Here is a 20,197-nt window from a genome sequence, read left to right as displayed (position 1 = left end):
GATGGATGGATGGATGGATGGATGGATGGATGGATGGATGGATGGATGGATGGATGGATGGATGGATGGATGGATGGGAAGGGAAGAAGGGAAGAACAGTGAAAGAAGGAACTGGATACCCAAAGTATAACTGGATGGATGCATGAGTAGGAGATACCATGTTGTTAAATGGTTCTTTGTACAAACATTGGTTGTTTCTAGTTTCTGAAATTTGGACATACAATATCACATATCTGCAACACTTTGAAAGACCAGACCGCCACCATTGCTCAAAACTTAGACTTATGATCATGCGGTTTATCGTGTTTAGTTCAGTACGCCCGACTAATACCATATCTAAGCGTAATGTTACAGACGAACCCCATGCTGTAAACCCTTAAACCATCCATCCATCCATCCATTTAAACCCTGCTTCTGCCTTGAACCTCGCTTTTTACTCAAGCTGCGAGGCCTGGTTGGTATAAAGTACATCAACCACATTGCTAAGCTTCTCAATGGTCTTCAGCGCCGCATCGTACGCCTCATCCCGGTGCGTCTCATCGTAAATGATGAGGCAGCCGGCGCCCTGGTCTAGCACTCCAATGATCACCTTGTCCAGGATCATCTGCGACAGCTTCCTTTCCACCTGCTGGGTGTCCAAGCCGACCATCTTGGCGATGTGGTCAATTTCCACGCGGCTGAAGGGTTCAATGACCTTGATCAAGTTCTGCTCCAGCATGGCATCGTACAGGCGTCGCAGGTGGTTGCGGATGAAGGTGTCACTGCCCAGCTCATACCGGTAAGCCGCCAGGGCGCGCTCGTACTCCTCGAGAGATCGGTTGCTGTGGGCGCGGGCGATGGCCTTCATGGCCTCGAGCGACTTGCCGGCGTACTTGACGGCCTGCTTGGAGGTCATGAGCTGGTTGACGTCATCGGCGAGGTTGAGCATGATCTTGCAGAGCAGCATGTACTGCAGCGCGGCCTGGGCCCGCTGTGGCTCCTCCTGCGTGTGGTAGCCGTCCAGCGCCTCGATGAAGTAGCTGAAGGCCGTGTTGAAGTCCTTGTCCTCGGCATGCAGCATGCCCGACTGCATGTCCAGGTTGGCCTGGAGCAGAGGAGGGGTGTAGACGGAGGCGGCGCTCGTGCGCGCGCTGGTGAGGGCGGCGCGGGCCTTGGCAATGTTGCCGAGGGCGTGGTATACCCGCGACTCGAGCAGCTGGACTTCGACGAGGACGAGCTTGTCGTCCATGCGCTTGAGCTCACGGAGGAGACCGTTGATGAGCGTCAGGGCATCGTAGTAGGACTGCTTGGCCATGTACAAGGCGACAAGACGGGTTTCGAGGTTCTGGCGGAGGAAGGAGCGGCGCTCTGATGTGGCCCATTCTATACACGACTTGGTGACGGAAATCTGGATGTCGAGAGAGTCGGGGATGGCTTCGAAGAGGTCGAGGAGCTGGCGGACTGTATGCATCAACAAGTGTCAGTATCCTCATAAGCGTGTATAGCGCGTCAACAAGCTGATGGCGGGGTCGTACCAAGCTTTGCCGTCTTTGCCTTTGCGAACGAGGAGAGAACTGTGCGGCTCTGGGTTACGAGGTCTACAAGGCCTTGTGTGTTCCTGTACACGGTGATGGGAGGTTAGTGACCGTACCCCTCCTTGATGACCACGACATACACCCGCCACTCTTACTTCTCGTCGCGATAGAGCTCTCCCAAGTGAATCAAAGCCGTCTCATATTCCCGGATGGCCGCGTCAGAGGTGACTGATGGCGGCTTGGAGATGATATCCTTGTAAATCTGCTCGGCCTGGCGAGGATCGGTCGAGACCACCTTCTGCGCCTCGCGCACTCTCTCTGATGCTTCGCCCTGGGCCATGGTGTCGTGTGCTGGTTGTCCCGGTCGCCAAGTGGTAAGCGGTGGTAGTATAGATCGAGAGTTTGGCAATCGAATACGATGGTGATTACTCGAGGTCGCGGGGGGATATGCGGCGTATCGGTGGTCGCAGAGTGTCGGCTTGAAAGTTGTGGTTGTTTGGGTGTTGAAGTTGGAGCTCAGGTTGTTCTCCGTTGGTGTCGTGACGAACCTCACCACCCGTCCTCTGCTGGAGCACAGCTGTTACCCAAGTCAAGTGCAGGCGGCATGTCCACTAACGAGACCGCTGTACACTACGTACTACCGCTAGGTAGCCAGGCGCGACGTAATTAGCTGGAGACATCCACCTAGAGATCCCTGTCATCTCACGGCAGGCAAGCCCAGCTCTCGGTAGCTCAGGCCCTGTCCATCCTTTTGGCAGCGAAGCTCTAACACTCCAAGCCTAAGCGTTTAGCAGTTTGCCAAGAAGGCGGTCAAGATTCTTGCCGCCAGACCCCGCCAAAATTTCTCCAGAGGAAAGGGACGGAAGCTGTCAAACTGCCCGTGTCCGACTGTGCTCCCCAATTGGCGACAGACGCTCCCGGCATCCATCCGTTGATCCATTCATTATTCATTAATTCCAAGGTCAATAACCATATCACAGCACCTGGACTGTGCGACAAGGTGAACCGACTGGCAGACTTCAACCCTACTCAATTTCATACGACTCATTTACGCTCGATACTCGTCGGCCTTGGTAGCCTTCTCATCCACGACCCCTTCAACATCATCAACAGAGAATCACCGTCACCATGAAGGTACTTGGGCCTACCATACGCGATGCCTATCAAGATTCGCAAACCCGGTCCCAGGCTCACCACTGACACTTCTACAACAGATCAAAGCCCTCAGCCGAAACATCTCGGCTCAACAGGCCCCCGGTAACGACGTCACCCGCGCACCCCGTAACCTTGCGCCCGAACTCCATCCCTTCGAGCGCGCGCGCGAGTACAAGAGAGCCCTCAATGCCGTCAAGTTGGAGAGAGTCTTCGCCAAGCCCTTCCTCGGCCAGCTAGGAAATGGCCACGTTCAGGGTATCTACAGCATGGCCAAGGATAAGAACTCGCTACACACAATCGCTTCCGGTTCCGGTGACGGTATCGTCAAGGTCTGGGATCTCACAACACGGGACGAAGCATGGAAGGCCGCCGCCCACAACAACATCGTCAAGGGAATGACCTTTACCAACGACAAGAAGCTCCTCACATGTGCCACTGACGGCATTAAGCTTTGGGACCCTTACACCAAGACCGACTCTCCAACGCCACTTGCGACATGGCAAGAAGGTGGTCCATACACGGCTCTCTCGTTCCACCGCACCACCAACTCCTTCGTCGCTTCTTCGGGTGCCGGCTGTATTCGTGTTTGGGATCTGGAGCACAGCACGGCTCCTCAGACGATACAGTGGCCGAACCACAGCGACACCATCACCGATGTTTGCTTCAACCAGGTGGAGACCTCGATCGTGGGTTCCGTCGGCACAGATCGCTCCGTTATTCTGTTCGATTTGCGCACCAACATGCCCGTCATCAAGACTGTTCTCAAGTTCGCCGCCAACCGCATTGTCTTCAACCCCATGGAGGCGATGAACATGGCTGTTGCCTCAGAAGATCACAACGTCTACCTCTTCGACGCCAGGAACTTCACTAAGGCGCAGAATATCCAAAAGGGCCACGTTGCGGCAGTGATGGACGTTGAATTCTCTCCTACCGGCGAGGAGCTCGTGACTGGTTCGTATGACCGCACAATCAGGGTATGGCGCCGTGACCAGGGCATGTCTCGCGATGTCTACCACACCAAGCGTATGCAGAGGGTGTTCCGGACTACCTGGACCATGGACTCCAAGTACCTTCTCAGCGGTAGTGACGATGTACGTTGTCACCTTTCTTTTCTCCAACTATTCGATCAGCACAACTAACGTGATATACAGGGTAACATCCGCTTGTGGCGTGCCAATGCCTCGGAACGCAGCGGCGTCAAGGCGACCAAGCAGAGACAGGCGCTCGAGTACAACAAGACCTTGGTCGAGAGGTATTCTCACATGCCCGAGATCAAACGCATCTCTCGTCACAGGCACCTGCCCAAGGTGGTCAAGAAGGCCGCCGAGATCAAACGCGAGGAGCTTGCGGCCATCAAGAGAAGGGAGGAGAACGAGAGGAAACACTCGGTCAAGCAGTTCGAGAAGCGCAAGGCGGAGAGAGAAAAGGCTATCCTGGCCAAGCTGGAGTAATTGTTGCGGTGTTCTTGGCTTTCGTGTGCCATGGTTTGTGCGGTGTCTCGCTCTTCACGCTATCGCTTACTATTTTCTTTTGCATTGGGCGGCGTTTCTTGGTGGGAAAATTGTCACGCTTTATTGATGAGACTTTGAGGCAGCGGAGTCTCGCTCGGTCTAGACGGAGTTCGATACCATATATTTGACAGTATTTTGTTTCTGTGTTCGTCTGCGTTTGCAAGGGAAAGCGGCCGTGTCTCAAACCTCCTCAAAACACCTACCTTGCTCCTTCAGGCGACCTATGGACTCCGGCCTCGTTGCCTGACTCTCTGCATGGTCGCTTTTTTCTCGATTCCTCCTTTCCACTTGATCAAGGTTCACTTGGTTTTCCACCAGTCAGGGGGTCAATTTTGTGGACCTGACTAGTACCCTGAAACTGGCCTCAACATCGTGCAGCGTTGGCATGAACCTCATGGTCGGGATGAGACGAACGAATGACATGGAGTTGGATGGTCACAACAGTGGGTTGGGGCAGTTGGAAGGAAGTATAGGGGTCGTCGGTAGCTCATCCGTGGCTATTGATGTGGGCTAGTGCAGATCCATCAGCACGGCCCACGTTGGTAAACACCAGACAAAGTGTGGCTCAGCCATCAACACAACTAAACTAGTTGTAGTTGTGCCCTTGGAGAACGGAAGCTCACCCCCGGGCTGTGGATATAGAGGCATTTCTCGATGTCCAGTAAGGAGCCACAACCTGAAACGCATACGCTCTGAAAATGCATCGACCTTCTTCCCGAGAGCTACAGGGTCTGATGGCAGTCTCTGTCGCAAGGCGTGTAGAGAAGTTGCCATGACAAAATCAACTTCCCCGTTTACTTCTTCCTCAGCTTTCCTTCCGCAAATTTCTTCCCACACTGCGCGACCGACGTCCCAGTGCAACCCCATCAACTCTGCAAAGCTTCCACATAAACTTTCATTATACCCTTCAGCCTTGTTCCCAATCACTGCAATGGCCGAAGAATAGACCTTCCTCACCGATCGCGAATAGTCCGGCTCGATCTTTCCTTCACAGTCGTCCGAGATTCCCAAGAGTGCGTATACATGATCTCTTGGCTCCGTTGCCCCGAATCGGCATCGCACACATATTCTCACCCACTGAATGAGTGATGATGAGGTCCCTCTCGAACTCCTCAAAGCCATGATCTCTTGCGCCGGACTCTCCGGCAGCCAAAGAACAAACTCTCTCAACTTCGTCTTCCAGGTGTGCTTGCACAGCAGGGCCAGTGCTCTTTGAAATTTGTCCATCGTCACGAAGTCTTGGTTGCAGATGACCATGTAATTCCTCGCCAGCACAACCTCCTGCAGAATCCATACTCGGCGCCAGTACCCCATCTCGCAGATCTGTTGGATCCCATGCAGCTCATCGCGCTCCAGCCTTTCCATGGCGACACGGTCTTGCAACTCATCCGCCTCCAGGTTCAATACTTTTGTCGCCAAATGGGTCAGGTCGTTCCCCATTCCTAACCACACAAGCACCATTTCTGCGGTTTCGTAAATGCGTTTCATCAACCGCACCTGATGGCCCCTTTCCTGTACGTCGCCCTGGTTGATACATAGCGCATCTACCCATAACCAAAGATCCGATCCACCTATCGCGCCCTTCAAGCGTCTTATACTTCCGAGTGCGTTGTAAAGGTTCTCGCCGATGTGAACGATATGGCCATCTAGGAGGATGGTCGGGTTAACCTCATTTTGTTCTTCGTGGACCCGCCATTCATGCCCACTTTGCTCGTTGCGAACTACCCACTCGTATGACAGGGCTTTGTATGGTCGAGTACTCAAACTTTTTGAATCGAGCTCAACTTGGTGTAGGGTGGCACAGATGGGTTGAGACTTTTGGGTGGAGGATGGAGCGAGTGGCTCAAGGAGAAGGAGGCGGATGTGATTTTCGGACAGAAGTGGTTGATATGGGTACACCTTAGGGACGTCGACAATCGTTATAGGTAATCGGCGCACCTCCTTGTTCTTTTGCGCACCCTAATATACATAATCAATAATGCTGAGGACAGATGTAAGGGGGTTCAGGTTGCACCGACCGCTTTCAACCTCAGCAATGTTCGTTTTGAGCGTTTCGTGCCCGACATTGTCGTTGTTAAGCTGGGTAAATACCGAAAATATTGCCTTTTTCTCCGGCTTTCTTCATTGCGCGTTGCGTGAAATGCCTCCCTCGGTGTATGTGGCCAACACGCTTTGAATTTCCGACCTCAAATAAAAGATGTAAAAGGAAGGTGGATTTGAATTTGCAATGCTAACAGTTCAATTTCTTCACGTGTCCAGCCCTTCTGCCACCAAATTAGTGCCTCTTACAGCTTCCCTAGCTTTCCACCTCTGAGGACGCTATAATAGGTGTAGTGTGGTCTGAAGGGAGACGTGAGCCACAATTGGTCGAAGTTGATGAGTTGTTCTTCGTTGCATGATTGGTCACAACTTGGTAAAGGTAGGTGAGTTGGTGGCAGCTGAGGCTGTGTCACCGGCTAGGCTGACGACCTTTGGGTTTACATCCAGTGTCTCGAGATTTCCCAACCCTTCAGACTTCCTCTTTTTTTCTCTTTATTCATTGACATTCATTTGTTTCTCTAGTCGCACATCAATATTGAATACCTACCTTCGCCACCTAAAATGAAATACCACCTACCTTAGGCAAGCGTCAACCATAGCCTCGAGCAAACACTCGTTCGCAATGTCCTCCAAGATCTTATCAGACTCCGAGTCCCACATGGACCAGTATCTCTCCTCTCCAGGAAATACGCCGTCGTCATCAACTGATCGCAAAGTGTCCGAGGACTTCACCGGAAAATATCCTTACGAGCCTCTCCAGTCCAAGGAACATATCCGCCTCCTCCGCCTTGAGCCCCCAGTAGCCTCTTCCACGCAAAACATCCCAGTCATCTCAGCTACCCTCCGTGAAGTCAACTTATCTGCAGTCGGAGAAAGCCCCTGCCCACCGTACAAAGCCCTTTCTTACGAATGGGGTCTTCCCCCTTCAAACCCCTCAGACACTCCAACGATGCTTCTCGACAACCACTCCATCCATATCCGCCGAAATCTTCATGATGCTCTTCACAGCATCCTCCACAACCATGAAAAACTCTATGGTACATCACCTCTCTATCTTTGGGTGGACGCCCTCTGCATCAACCAGCTCGATAATCGGGAAAAGGGCCACCAGGTCCAATTAATGAAAACTGTCTACAAGGCCGCAGAGATGGTGATTGTTTGGTTGGGCATGGGGACAGCATGCACTGATGAGGCTATGGAATTACTGAAGATGGAGAAGTGGGATCTACGTCAGTATCTCAAAGGACATCATCATAGCTCGAAGGAACGTCAGGGGCTCACGGACCTATACTGCGACGCGACATACTGGAGGAGAGTATGGATTTTGCAGGAATTTGTGCTGGCAAGGGACTATGTGATTTTGTGCAATCGGGCATTTGTTTCGAAAGAATGTGCTGAGCGGGGGCCAAAGATTGCCAGATTGTGGTCAATAACACAGCTTCGAGACAGGTTGCGCACTGGGGCGCATGCGAACTGGCCAGCGCTGGATTTACTCTACGGAGCTCCGGTGGACTATATGATCATGCTTCGCAACTGGCGCTCACAGTCATACGGGCCAACGCTTAATAACTGGCTGGAGACGGTGTGCGAACACCATTTCGAGGCGACAGATCCCAGGGATTATGTCTTCGCATTATTGGGGATCTCGAGTGATGGAGACGAGATAGTGCCCAACTATGAGCTATCAACGACGGAGGTATATTGTATGGCTATCTCAACCTGGGAAGCGAGGTCTAGAATCTCGTCCGATGAGATCTTCTACCTAGATTGGGCAGATCTCATGGGAATTCCACAGGATCGGGCTCGGGAACTGCAGCAAGAACTGGAAGCAGAAGAGGAAGACATGTCAAGCATAGAATATCAGGACAAGTGAGATTCAGATCTTGAGTTCATTTGATCCTCCGGAACTCGGAGTTACTATGTTTGAGATACTAAAGTTTTCAATACGCTTTCCTCTTCGACAAAAACAAATTCCCGGGTTACAAATCACACGATATTTGCGAGTTGCTTACGCCAACTCTAACTTCCCTCTGATACAACTTCTTATACAATAGGTCAATGCCAGAACCATATACATTTCTGAGTACAATACTCACAATTTGATGCCTCCTACCAAGACAAACGGTCACCCCGGTCTCTCTCACGTCCTGCGTGCCTCTGAATACAAGTACATCTGGAATTCGTTCCTCGAGGCTCGTCTTCCGAAATTGTTTGTACAATGCCTCAGGGTTCGATACATCAAGTATTCTGTGTCCGCTGAATAGTATCGATCATTGGAACATAACATCTGTGTTCGTGATAGGCCAGCCATGTACCAGCTCATGTCGTAGACTCCTCCAAGAAAAATGCAATACACCTGATACCGTCACCTGACGCCTGTAACATTGTGGAGTGAGTAGAGAGCAAGTGAATGCTTCGTTTCAATACCAAGCGCTCTTCCGACCAATGCCCAGAAATCACATCTTCAATCTGACTGCGAGTCAACGGACAAGTGAATGACTAGTATCGAATCAACATACCTTTGGCATCTTATTGTTCAAACGTCGCATGGAGAATAAGAGGAAGTGGTCTGGTCTTCCGTCCGTTGCCCCAGAAACCCTATTCTAAGGTTTCCCCTTCCGCCTTTCGACGACCTTGACCCGTCCGTTACTTACACCCCGCGGCCCAATAGCAGCTCAATGACCTCCTGGAGAAATATCAAACGGTGGATTTGGAAACTGTCCAACAAAAGTTATTGAGCGATCCTTGAGCGTCAAGTGACCCACTCACCGCACGTACTCTCTCATCTGCCCCTCAGGCATATCTTTATCCTTCAACTTAACCTCACTTTTCGTGCCCCTTTCTCACCTTGCTCTGAAATCAGAGGCAACAACCCGTCGAGTGCGGTATAGCATCACCATCGATTCACGTTTGCGCTAGAGTAAGTCAACGAGTGTCTCTTCGCGCAAAGAACTGTCTTGATCTTGCCAGGTGATGGAGTGTCGTCACCAACTTTCACCTCATTTCGTCGTATTGACGCCGATATTTTTGCTTCGAGTCACGTCGTCATTATCGCGAGTCGCCTTTTCTCGTGAAAGTTCGACAAACGACTTTGACTTCTCCCTCATTCTGGGCACATCTCCCCATACTGTCGAAAGATCAAGATCACCTCAAGCCATCTGTTGTTTTGACCTGACAGTCAGTTGACGGACCAACGCTGACCTTTCACCTCTGGTCTTTCTAGCCGCAGCAACAAAAAGGGTCGACACTCTGGTGAAAAAGAGGAAAGAGCCCCATCCTTTGATATTTCAGAGGCACAAGGCTTGCCGAACAAGACAACAAAGCAAAGACGACCCCTCCGAGGGCAAATACCAAAATGGGTGGCACAAGAAAGTCACCCACCAAGCTGGGCCAGTCCCCCGCGGTGAAGTCCCATCACGCCCGCGTCAACTCCGCCTCCAGTGCCGCTTTCGCCGGTCCCTCGACCCCCTCTAGACCTTCTGCTGGCGGCGGCGGCGCAAAGAAGGACGAGGGCACACCAGCAAAGGAGTGGAACTTCACCTACCTTCCCCCGAGTCACGAAGAGCGCAAGAAGAACGGTCGCGTCGAAGGTAGAAACTTGATTACCTGGAGCCGTGAGTACCATACCCTACCTCCCCCACTCCACATCGCCCAACCATGTCGCCGTGTGTAACCAACCCCCATATATCCCAAGCCACAACTACTAACCCCTCTGTCTTCTCTCCTTCTTCGCAGGCCCCCGCATGGCCGAGAAACTCCTCCTTCACATCCAATACGAATGCAGCCGCTACCGCGTCGACATCCCCTGGGACTCCATCGCCCATCGCCTGCACCCGGGCTCAACGGGAAGCGCCATCCACCAGCACCTCAACCGACTGCGCAGCCACCTGATTGCCGAGGGCCACTTGGTCCCGCCCATCTGCCAGAAACCGGGTTCCCGCGTCTTCGTCGACCCGCACGTCCGCGGCTACGTCCGCGCCAACCAGGAGAACCCGGATGATCAGCTCACGACTAGGGCTGTCCGGTTTGATGAGCCAATGGAGGATAGGAAGTTTAACTTGCCGGATGCTGTGGAGAACTTTGGAAGAGGTGGTGGTGGTGGAGGAGGAGGAGGAGGCAGCAGTGCTGGTACGCCTCGTGGCAGCGGCACTGGCACCCCTCGTGGTGCCCGTGGTGGTATCTTGGCGGGTGTTGGTCCCATTGGTGATGGCAGCTCTGGCGGTAGTGGTGGTGGTGGGCGCATGAGAGCTAGCCGTGGCAGCGCTCGGGGTGTCGTCAAGATCAAACGCGAGCCTTCGCCTGACCCGGCTGATCTTGATTCTGATGAGGAGTACCGCCCGGGTACTAAGAAGGCTCCCAAGTCGGCCAGTCGTCGGTCGGCTAGGGCTAAGAAGCAGGTCACTGCTCGCTCTACCTATGCTGACGAAGATGATGATGACATGGAGGGTTACGGCGCGCCTCATCAGTCTGTCGAGTATCAACAGGGCGAAGCTGATGTTGCTGATGATGAGGGCGAAGCTGAGGATTACGGTGCTGAGGCCGATGAGTATTATTTGCGTTATGACTCGGAGAATGATGGCCAAGCTGCCGGTGCTGGTGGTGGTGCCGGTAACGGTAACCGTAACGGTAATGGTAGTGTCCCTTCGTATGTTCCTCAGTTTGAGGATGAGGGCGAAGATGCTGATGTAAGTTTCCCAACTCGTCCTCCTCCAACACTACCATCTAGCCTGTTTGTTGACTCGTTTCCCCCATAGTTCGAGGACCTCGATTCTCCCCCCAAGCCCGCTCCAGCGCGCACGACGAACCACAACGGCTATACCAGCAACGAATATCGCCTCCCTCCCATCACCAACCTCATGCGCGACGCGGATGCCGCCGGCGATGACTACAACGAGCCAGTCTACAGCGATCCTCGCTCTCCTCTGGGTCTGAGCGGCGCTTCTGACGTGCTGGGTAAGGCTCCCTTGATGCGGCCCGACTTTTACAACTTCGCCAGTGCCTTGCATTCGGGAAATGGGAATTATCATTCTCAGTCCACACAGGACAGCAGCAGCCACGGCGGTCATGGTCAGGAAAGCCAGTACTCCCATGCCTTGAGCCAACAGGGTCAGTTCCAGGACCCTTTCTTGGGCCAGAACCGCGCGTCCAGCAAAGGCGGCCACATGTTTGACTTTCAGTCTGAGCCGGACGATGATGATGATGAGCGTGAGCAGTCACCTTCCAAGAGGGCGAAGCATGCTTGATATGATCGTTGCCGCTAGACCGCCACAAAGTCTGGTATTTACTGTGGCGGATTTCAATTATCTTATTTCTTCAGTTTTCTTTGCTGTCTTTTTCTCCTTGCGGTTGATGTGGCTTGGTTTGTTTATTCTAGTCTGTCATCAGTCATTATGGCAGAGAAAGAATACTCACACAAACTGAGCTTTTTGAACCAAAGGGAAGAGCCAGCTCATTATGTTTCTCTTTTGATTTGGTTGCGGACTCTTTGCCGATCTTTGTCGATCCATCACAGGAAAAAACAAGAGGAAGAAAGAAGAGAGAGAAAAAAAGAAAGAAAAAAAAGAAAAGAAAAATAAGAGAGAGAGAAAAAGGACGGAAACAACTAATTACCAGAGAACCATCAAGGCAGGGGATGGCGTTAAGGGGTTCTACCAGTGGTGGGCGCGTTATAATAACAATCGGTTAAGTATGAGGGGTCAAAGCCAACATAACTCTCACGGACATGTCGTCGGTGGTCGAAGGACTTTGCGTCTTAGACGGAGGAATGGGGGGCAAAGATGGAGGTTCAAGCTCAGCATTTAGAGGCGTTGAAGGTCATCGTGATTACCTTGCTGAGACTGTTGCGTTCGTACATTCGGTTCATCTAGAGTGCAGTGTGGTGGAAAGTTTGTCATCTACGGGCTCACGTTAGCTTTTTATGCTGCACTTGAGACTAGAAGAAATCAGGTACCCGAAGCTGGCATCATAGTTTAGAGCTCAAACTCAAAGAGAAGCACTTACAAACAGCTCCGTTCGCCGAAAAAAACATGCGTGAATGTTTCGTGAGTGTAGGCGCATAGGGTATACTTGATATGCCGGCGCTGGATCCACATTGTCGTATGGTTCCCATATCTCGTAGTTGATGAGAAGTTAAACGATGACCCAAACACCCGGAAAACCAACACGACACAACAGAGAAAGAATAGCGTTACGGTTCAATACAAAAAGTAAACAAGCAGTAGAAGTGAAAAATTTGAGAGTTTGAGGCGGTGGAAGAAAGTGTCTACCTAACTGCAATGGAGTCATCTATTTTGACGTTCGATATAGAACTAGACAATCGAGGTGAGTACTGGCAACGCCACTCTTCAAGAATCGAGATGAAGGTTTCGCAAATGAGGGAGAGAGCAGTAAAGTAGAGCATAGATGGACATAAGATATGAAGACAAACCAGGATTCGGGGAGAGTGTACGGTGAAGTTATTGGGAAGGAGTTTGATAGACTGGTGAAGTCTAACCATAGTCTGCGATTTATGAAGCCACCTTGATTAATAGCAGAATAGTATACTTGGAAGGCGAGCTCACGATAAGCAGCGATTGGGAGTGATTCTCGAAGCGGGTAAGGACGTGGTAAGAGGAGTTCAAAGAGACTGTCTTTGATGAGTGGTCTTCCGGTTGAGACATGGGAAAAGAGCAATCAAGGTTTGTGATTGGCTCCTCAAAATTTCATGTTAGGGACGTGTTATACTGAAAGGAGCATCATAGTAGTCAACTTTTTCAGAGTCTAATGAAGGGAATGAAGTGATCTCAGGTACCAGTTTCATGCCAGTTGTAAAACCAGAGTCCGCACCTCAACACACATATGGAGACGCAGACATGATGAGGGAGAAAACAAGATCAAATGCCATATTGCAATCCCGTTGTCTGCTCCAACATGGTTGATGGGGATCAAGAAGCAAAGCAGGCGTGTAGGATGGGCCGAACAGGGATGTGTAGGAATGGGTCACGAACTTGAAGTTGTCGAGATCCCAGAGCATATGCACAAACTAGGAGTTGTGTCCGAATATTTCGACCTGTGACTGCTGGCGCCGATGATGCCGGGGATGCCGAGTCGTGAAAGGCCGGTCGGTGTTGAGGCTCAAGTGGGAGGAGACGGGTTTGCGAAGACCGACCAAGACGGTCCAGGGGGGTTCGGTTGCCGGGTAATTCTGGGGACTGCCTGCCGAGAGCGAGGTACTTCCCCGGGGAAGAGGAGCGACTTTGTTGACATGGAAATGCATGGACGTCAGAGGATCCATCGTGCCGCTTACTCACCGGCCGTCAATGTCTGAATGTCTAGATGAACTGGCCATTTTTGATCAATTCGATCCAAACCGTCTCGAGGCAGTTGACAGTCCAGAAAAGGGTGTGAGCCTCAAAGTTGCGTGTCCATTTTGTCAAGTCAGGACCTCGATATAGGTGCTGCGCGACATAAACACCGCGAGTGCCAGTGGTAGTGAATGAGGGGGAATGATGCTCACCTGGGCACTGTTGGGGACTCCCTCCCAGCAGCCAATGGTGGGGTGCAGATGGTTCCAGAAACAGCGACAGCAGCGGAAATGGAGGGAAAGCAGCAAGCCGCTAACCCACAAGCGACTAGCGGCAGCGGGGAGCTCGGGCCTTTGGAGATGTTTAAGTCCAGCATTTTTTTCGAACGCCGACACGCCCACGGCCGCACTTTTCTTCCCCAGTTCTTTCGGCAGTCCGCGATCCTAGCTTTCCTTTGCTCTCTTTTCCCCTGAAGTCAACCGTGATACCCCCGTCATCCTTCTTTTTTCTCTGTTTGTAGTTTCCTTCCTTCACACAATACCCCCAAAATGCAGCGCGCGTTGACCAGAGCTTCCGTCGGCAAGGCGGCCACTCGTCTTCCTGCCCAGCAGCTCCGCTTTGCTCACAAGGTACGATCCGGGTCCCGGCCATGCCGTCATGGCTATCCGATGACAATTGGCGCATACTGACAGCTCCCACACAGGAGCTCAAGTTCGGTGTTGAGGGCCGTGCCGCTCTCCTCGCCGGTGTCGAGACCCTCGCCAAGGCCGTTGCCACCACTCTCGGTCCCAAGGGCCGCAATGTCCTCATCGAGTCCAGCTTCGGCTCCCCCAAGATCACCAAGGGTTAGTATACCGTGTCTCGGGGTGTGATAGGGAAACATGGCATGTGTGTCAGAGTGACTAACCCCTCCCACCCAACAGATGGTGTCACCGTCGCCAAGTCCATCAGCCTGAAGGACAAGTTCGAGAACCTCGGTGCCCGCCTCATCCAGGAGGTCGCCGGCAAGACCAACGAGGTCGCCGGTGACGGTACCACCTCTGCCACCGTCCTCGCCCGCGCCATCTTCTCCGAGACCGTCAAGAACGTCGCTGCCGGCTGCAACCCCATGGATCTCCGCCGCGGTATCCAGGCTGCCGTCGAGGCCGTCGTCGAGTACCTCCAGGCCAACAAGCGCGATGTCACCACCTCCGAGGAGGTTGCCCAGGTCGCCACCATCTCCGCCAACGGCGACAAGCACATTGGTGAGCTGATTGCCTCGGCCATGGAGAAGGTCGGCAAGGAGGGTGTCATCACTTGCAAGGAGGGCAAGACTCTCTACGACGAGCTCGAGGTTACCGAGGGTATGCGCTTCGACCGCGGCTACGTCTCCCCCTACTTCATCACCGACCCCAAGTCCCAAAAGGTCGAGTTCGAGAAGCCCCTGATCCTCCTCTCCGAGAAGAAGATCTCCCAGGCCTCCGACATCATCCCCGCCCTCGAGATCTCCAGCCAGACCCGCCGCCCCCTCGTCATCATTGCCGAGGACATTGACGGTGAGGCTCTTGCTGTCTGCATTCTCAACACGCTTCGCGGCCAGCTCCAGGTCGCCGCCGTCAAGGCCCCCGGCTTCGGTGACAACCGCAAGTCCATCCTTGGCGATATTGCCGTCCTGACCAACGGTACCGTCTTCACCGACGAGCTCGACGTCAAGCTCGAGAAGGCCACCCCCGACATGCTCGGCTCCACCGGCTCCATCACCATCACCAAGGACGACACCATCATCCTCAACGGTGAGGGCTCCAAGGATGCCATTGCCCAGCGCTGCGAGCAGATTCGCGGCGTCATGGCCGATCCCTCCACCTCCGAGTACGAGAAGGAGAAGCTCCAGGAGCGTCTCGCCAAGCTCTCTGGCGGTGTTGCCGTCATCAAGGTCGGCGGTGCCTCCGAGGTTGAGGTCGGTGAGAAGAAGGACCGCTTCGTCGATGCTCTCAACGCCACCCGCGCTGCCGTTGAGGAGGGTATCCTTCCCGGTGGTGGCACTGCCCTCATCAAGGCTTCCGTCCACGCTCTCAAGAACGTCAAGCCCGCCAACTTCGACCAGCAGCTCGGTGTTACCATTGTCCGCAACGCCATCACCCGCCCCGCCAAGACCATCATTGAGAACGCTGGTCTCGAGGGCTCTGTCGTTGTCGGCAAGCTCACTGACGAGTTCGCCAACGACTTCAACAAGGGCTTCGACTCGGCCAAGGCTGAGTACGTCGACATGATCCAGGCCGGTATCCTCGACCCCCTCAAGGTCGTCCGCACTGGTCTCGTTGACGCCTCCGGTGTCGCCTCCCTCCTCGGTACCACTGAGGTTGCCATTGTCGAGGCTCCCGAGGAGAAGGGCCCCGCTCCCATGGGTGGCATGGGCGGCATGGGCGGCATGGGTGGCATGATGTAAGAAGGACAAGGAAATTACAAACTACAACTGTGAATCACACGATCAGGAGATGAACAATGTGTCTTTTCTTTATTTTTACCTTTGATTTATGGCGACAACATGGGTTTGGGGGGCATCGGGCTTGGTGTTATCACGGACTGTAAAAAAATGTGTGTCATGTAACTTTCTCTCCTCTCTACCTTTTCTCTTCGTGTGTTCTTACTAGCATATTCCGGCGGGCATTGTTTGGATGATGATAATGCTCCTTGTACTATAATCTACGGACCACAGAGGAGGGTTAGAGTAGAGCAAATCATAAGAATGAATGAAACTGTACAATACTGCTACTGATGTCTCCTTGAATAATCCGAAAGCTGTGCAACCATGGTTTTGGAGGATGCGTATCATTTCTTGAGACATTACGCATTCACTCGGCTGTTAGGCAGCTGTTGATAGTGTTCAGCGAAGCTGATGCATTACTAGGCAGATATATCTTTTGATACTCAATTGTCTGGCATGCGGACATTTGCTGATATTGAAGCCTAAAAGTCCGTGAGAAGCTTGCGTTGCCATGGTGGCTGTGAGATAAGGTATCAAGATGGGTTGTTAGAACTTGGAAACGCATTTGTGAATTGGATGAAGGTCGATGTGATGGGAGCTTGGGCCAATCATTTGGTGGTGGTGGTTGACAGAGGTTGACGAATTCAAGGCAAGGTGGAACAGAAATTGCACGGTGCAACACTGAAACGGCGCCAAGTAAACATGTTTTAAGTGTAGTGGGACTCTTCTACCAGGTGGCACTCTCCCCGTCGCTGCAGAGGCTCAAACAGAGCTGTCAACTCGGTGTGCAAGCCACATGGCCAACCGTCTGCTTTCGTTTCGCAGACGACAACGAACTTGACAGACAGCACTCAGCTTGAGGGCAGTTGTTGACGACGGACCTGACTGTCGACGGAACAACAAGCAACCCCACCATCTCATAAGGATTCCATCCAGGCGGTGGCTCCCCCCCTCCATCGACATCCACCTCAACCTCTCCATCCAGCCTCCATCCAGTTTCATTACCTCTACCGTTTTCACTTCTGTAATTTCAAGGTCCAACAGGTAACTGCCCACTGATGCCTGGCGGCTACAAATCCTTTCGATTACCGAGAATGATAAACGCGCGTTAAGGGAGGTGACTGTCGAGAGCCAGTGTAAAAGACGACGTACTCATTTCCCTGGTGGTGAAAAACGTAATCTCATCGAGAGCTTCCCGTGTTGTTCGTCGTTCACGCCGGCCACCCCTGCTCTGTTCTGTATCATCAGTTCATCACAGCTTTTGCGAGCTCGTGAAAGACGCAAATCACCTCGCTGTGACAGAAGAGCCAAGTGTACATGGCTGATGAACGCACAATGGAAGCCCTCCTTTTTACTCTCTATGGATGGTAAGCAGGCATTGGAACTACACTGCTACCTCTATCACGCCGGCGTCGTTTACTTTGAGGGTACGTACCACTGGTATCGACGTCGAGCGGGATCCACTCTGCACCGTCCCTCTCCGTCCGCCTGTTAGGTGGGAGCCCACACCCAAAGTGACGGACGGGACGGAGGAGTCCACAATGCTGTTCACTGGCCAGCAGCTGCCCTGCTTTGCGAAGGGGGACTGGGGCTGATGTTGGAGCTGTGGTGTTGTGTTGGAGCAGATTAGAGGGTCAGATTGGCAGTGAGGTGCCCATCCACTGCCCAGTGGCCGGTGCTTAGAAGAGTTGTGTGCCCGGTCAACGAATGGTGGCATTCGTCGGCGCCCTGGCCTCTCTCTCTGCCTGGCTGCTGGCTGACGGTGCCCGGGAATGGAACCCCTCGCTCCTTTCGCGTCAGGCTCCCAACCTTCAAGTTCAGGTCTCTTCCCAAGAGCTCTCTTCCCGGTCTCCGTCCCCCGTCCCCGTCCTTGCTTCCTCGTGTTGACAACTCCCGGTTCTCTACCTTTTTACATACAACGGAACCATCCCATAGCACTCTTTCTACCTAATCGTACGTATGTATATTCGCCAGCGAGGTTGGCTTGACCGAGTTGTAGCCTTGCCGCCGTGTGCTCCAGTTTACAGTTCCAGTCCCCTTGCCGCCGCCTTTTCCAGTTCGAGTTCCATTTCCATGTTGCTACCCCTCGCCTCGCTCCGCCCCCCGACTGCCTTTTCTACCGTCCGTCCCTGTTGTGCTGACCCGACCCGACTGACTGACAACCTTCCCGCGCCATCCAGCTTTCGGCTCCCCTCTCCACATATAACGCTCGCCCCCCCCATTCTCGCGATCGGTTCACCCATCGTCGTCGACTTTTTGACAAGAACACTTTTACAAAACCACCACATCACAACCTGACATCATGGTAAATCATTCTCTCCTGCCCTCCCCCCTTTCCCAACGCGCGCCGCCCCCCGCACTCTGCTGTGCAACATGTCGCTGACTTCTTTGCCTTGTCGCAGTCTCAATCTGGGTTAGTCCTTCATGAACTTGCTACATCCTGCCCCCGTCCCCGCCATTTTGCTTGCTTGCCCCTGGATCATCCTCACCGATGGATTCAGGAACCGCAATAACTTGACGCTACCCTATCGCCGCCTTGCCCGCCCGTTGCCCGTCCGTTGCCGCGATGCAACCAGCCCATTATCTCGAGATCCCTCCGTCCTATATCACGCAGCAGCGACAGAGTTGCATCTGGCGGCGGGTAGCTAGCGCGCTGGGACATGGGGAGCGGGACCCGCAAAAGACAGCAACAACAGCATCGACAACACGCAATACATGGAAGAACTCAGAATAGCTAACGTACTCTGCTTGCGTCACTCTACAGAGTTCAGGTCGACCCCGAGTGCCGGAGGGCTTTCGACAAGCTGATGTCCCGTCAGCTCAGGTACATCATCTACAAGCTTTCGGACGACTTCAAGGAGATTGTCATTGAGAGCACCAGCGAGGGCGCCACCGAGAACTACGACGAGTTCCGCGAGAAGCTCGTCAATGCCCAGACTAAGAGCGCTACTGTAGGTCCTTTCTTCCCCTGGTGACTGGTTGCTGCCAGTGTCGCAACCAACTCCCAGCCCAATCCAGCCCAGAATGCGAAAGAGAACTATACGGACCCTCGATACCACTACCTCCTACCCGCCCATCCTCACTCTTATAGTCCCTTTCCATCGCGGGCAAATACTTGTCTTGTTTATTCTCCTGCCTGGAAAGGAGAAAAAGGGGGGAGGACGGGAGGAGGGGTCTTGGAATTGAGGGGTTCTTTCACAAAAAGGCGGTTAGACACAGGGGACTGCCAAGACATGTCAACCCCCTGTCGTGGCATGTTCTGTGGACTTGATCGAACGGAGGAACATGATTATCTTCGGGAGAGCGCCGATCGCTAATGAACCACAACCGTTACAGGGCGCCATCAGCAAGGGTCCCCGATATGCCGTCTACGATTTCGAGTACAAGCTTGCTTCTGGCGAGGGTTCCCGCAACAAGGTGACCTTTATCGCCTGGTCCCCCGATGATGCTGGCATCAAGGTGCGTTCTTCTTTTTGCTTTCTCCCGACTCTTTTTCAAATATATATTTCCCGAAGCGAGCAAGTCGAACTAACTGACTCCCCCCAAAATAAAACAGTCCAAGATGGTCTACGCCTCTTCCAAGGAGGCCCTCAAGCGCTCTCTCAGCGGTATCGCTGTCGAGCTCCAGGCCAACGAGCAGGACGACATCGAGTACGAACAGATTATCAAGACCGTGAGCAAGGGTACTGCCGCATAGATTTCTCCATAATCGTATTAAGAACAGAGAGAGACGAGAAGAGAAGAGAGATGAGTTGTTGTTGACGTTGTTGCGCGTTGCGAACATAGTCGAAAGATGGTGTCCCTTATGTTGCTGTCGCTGTCGGCGTTGTTGTAATGACAATATAAACCACACGCTACTTATTTTGTACTTCCCAAATACCATTTACCACATCCAGACTACCACCACCTCTCCTCAACTTACTCAACTCAACTTTCATATTATTCTCCGCGTTGGTTTGGAAATATCAGATGTTCTGCTCTGTTTACACTTGCAAGGAGTTCAGTTTTGACAAGGTAGAGCGTATGAAACAGTTAAATACTCAACTTACGGTTTCCGGTCTAGCTTCCCAACATTGTCGACAGCATTGCTCGTTTGTGTCACACCTTAGGCCAGCCCGCTCACCTCAAGGCAATAATGTGTCTCCCCGTAGATCCTGTCGGGGGATAGACCGGATCGTTCTACTATGTATGCTTAGCAGATCTGAAGACAGGGGTGGGGACCTCCGTCAA

At 52.8% G+C, this 20,197-nt stretch overlaps 8 protein-coding genes across 8 annotated transcripts; 5 read left to right on the top strand and 3 right to left on the bottom strand.

The window, feature by feature from the left end:
- Positions 1-270: 270 nt before the first annotated feature.
- NEUTE1DRAFT_83600 (uncharacterized protein) lies at positions 271-1,971 on the bottom strand (the record flags this gene model as incomplete). The annotated part of the gene is made up of 3 exons (XM_009853704.1): positions 271-1,440; positions 1,515-1,597; positions 1,670-1,971. The coding sequence occupies 3 exons, from the start codon at positions 1,852-1,854 to the stop codon at positions 434-436; spliced, it is 1,275 nt and encodes a 424-aa protein (XP_009852006.1).
- Positions 1,972-2,550: 579 nt separating this feature from the next.
- On the top strand, positions 2,551-4,120 carry NEUTE1DRAFT_147084 (uncharacterized protein; the record flags this gene model as incomplete). The annotated part of the gene is made up of 3 exons (XM_009853703.1): positions 2,551-2,648; positions 2,729-3,760; positions 3,821-4,120. 3 exons carry the CDS (start codon positions 2,643-2,645, stop codon positions 4,118-4,120), a joined length of 1,338 nt encoding a protein of 445 aa, XP_009852005.1.
- Positions 4,121-4,690: 570 nt separating this feature from the next.
- NEUTE1DRAFT_44324 (uncharacterized protein) lies at positions 4,691-4,954 on the bottom strand (the record flags this gene model as incomplete). Its single annotated transcript, XM_009853287.1, has 1 exon — positions 4,691-4,954. The coding sequence occupies one exon, from the start codon at positions 4,952-4,954 to the stop codon at positions 4,691-4,693; it is 264 nt and encodes an 87-aa protein (XP_009851589.1).
- A 153-nt stretch (positions 4,955-5,107) lies between these two features.
- On the bottom strand, positions 5,108-6,076 carry NEUTE1DRAFT_23962 (uncharacterized protein; the record flags this gene model as incomplete). The annotated part of the gene is made up of 1 exon (XM_009853235.1): positions 5,108-6,076. A coding segment is annotated over one exon (969 nt), but the record flags the coding sequence as incomplete, so codon positions are not given.
- A 652-nt stretch (positions 6,077-6,728) lies between these two features.
- NEUTE1DRAFT_64918 (uncharacterized protein) lies at positions 6,729-8,305 on the top strand (the record flags this gene model as incomplete). Its single annotated transcript, XM_009853702.1, has 1 exon — positions 6,729-8,305. One exon carries the CDS (start codon positions 6,843-6,845, stop codon positions 8,091-8,093), a length of 1,251 nt encoding a protein of 416 aa, XP_009852004.1.
- A 1,270-nt stretch (positions 8,306-9,575) lies between these two features.
- NEUTE1DRAFT_147081 (uncharacterized protein) lies at positions 9,576-11,463 on the top strand (the record flags this gene model as incomplete). Its single annotated transcript, XM_009853701.1, has 3 exons — positions 9,576-9,834; positions 9,956-10,905; positions 10,975-11,463. 3 exons carry the CDS (start codon positions 9,576-9,578, stop codon positions 11,461-11,463), a joined length of 1,698 nt encoding a protein of 565 aa, XP_009852003.1.
- Positions 11,464-13,949: 2,486 nt separating this feature from the next.
- Positions 13,950-15,928, top strand: NEUTE1DRAFT_122948 (uncharacterized protein; the record flags this gene model as incomplete). The annotated part of the gene is made up of 3 exons (XM_009853700.1): positions 13,950-14,132; positions 14,207-14,348; positions 14,427-15,928. 3 exons carry the CDS (start codon positions 14,052-14,054, stop codon positions 15,926-15,928), a joined length of 1,725 nt encoding a protein of 574 aa, XP_009852002.1.
- A 2,021-nt stretch (positions 15,929-17,949) lies between these two features.
- On the top strand, positions 17,950-19,936 carry NEUTE1DRAFT_117312 (uncharacterized protein; the record flags this gene model as incomplete). The annotated part of the gene is made up of 6 exons (XM_009853699.1): positions 17,950-18,023; positions 18,148-18,272; positions 18,370-18,380; positions 18,732-18,918; positions 19,304-19,426; positions 19,524-19,936. The coding sequence occupies 5 exons, from the start codon at positions 18,270-18,272 to the stop codon at positions 19,662-19,664; spliced, it is 465 nt and encodes a 154-aa protein (XP_009852001.1).
- Positions 19,937-20,197: the final 261 nt, after the last annotated feature.

The sequence above is a fragment of the Neurospora tetrasperma genome, assembly GCF_000213175.1.
Source record: "Neurospora tetrasperma FGSC 2508 unplaced genomic scaffold NEUTE1scaffold_4, whole genome shotgun sequence".
In the NCBI taxonomy this organism is placed as follows: Eukaryota; Fungi; Ascomycota; class Sordariomycetes; order Sordariales; family Sordariaceae; genus Neurospora; species Neurospora tetrasperma.
The sequence above is the reverse complement of the archived record's forward strand: the minus strand, read 5'-3'. Positions and strand labels throughout refer to the sequence as shown.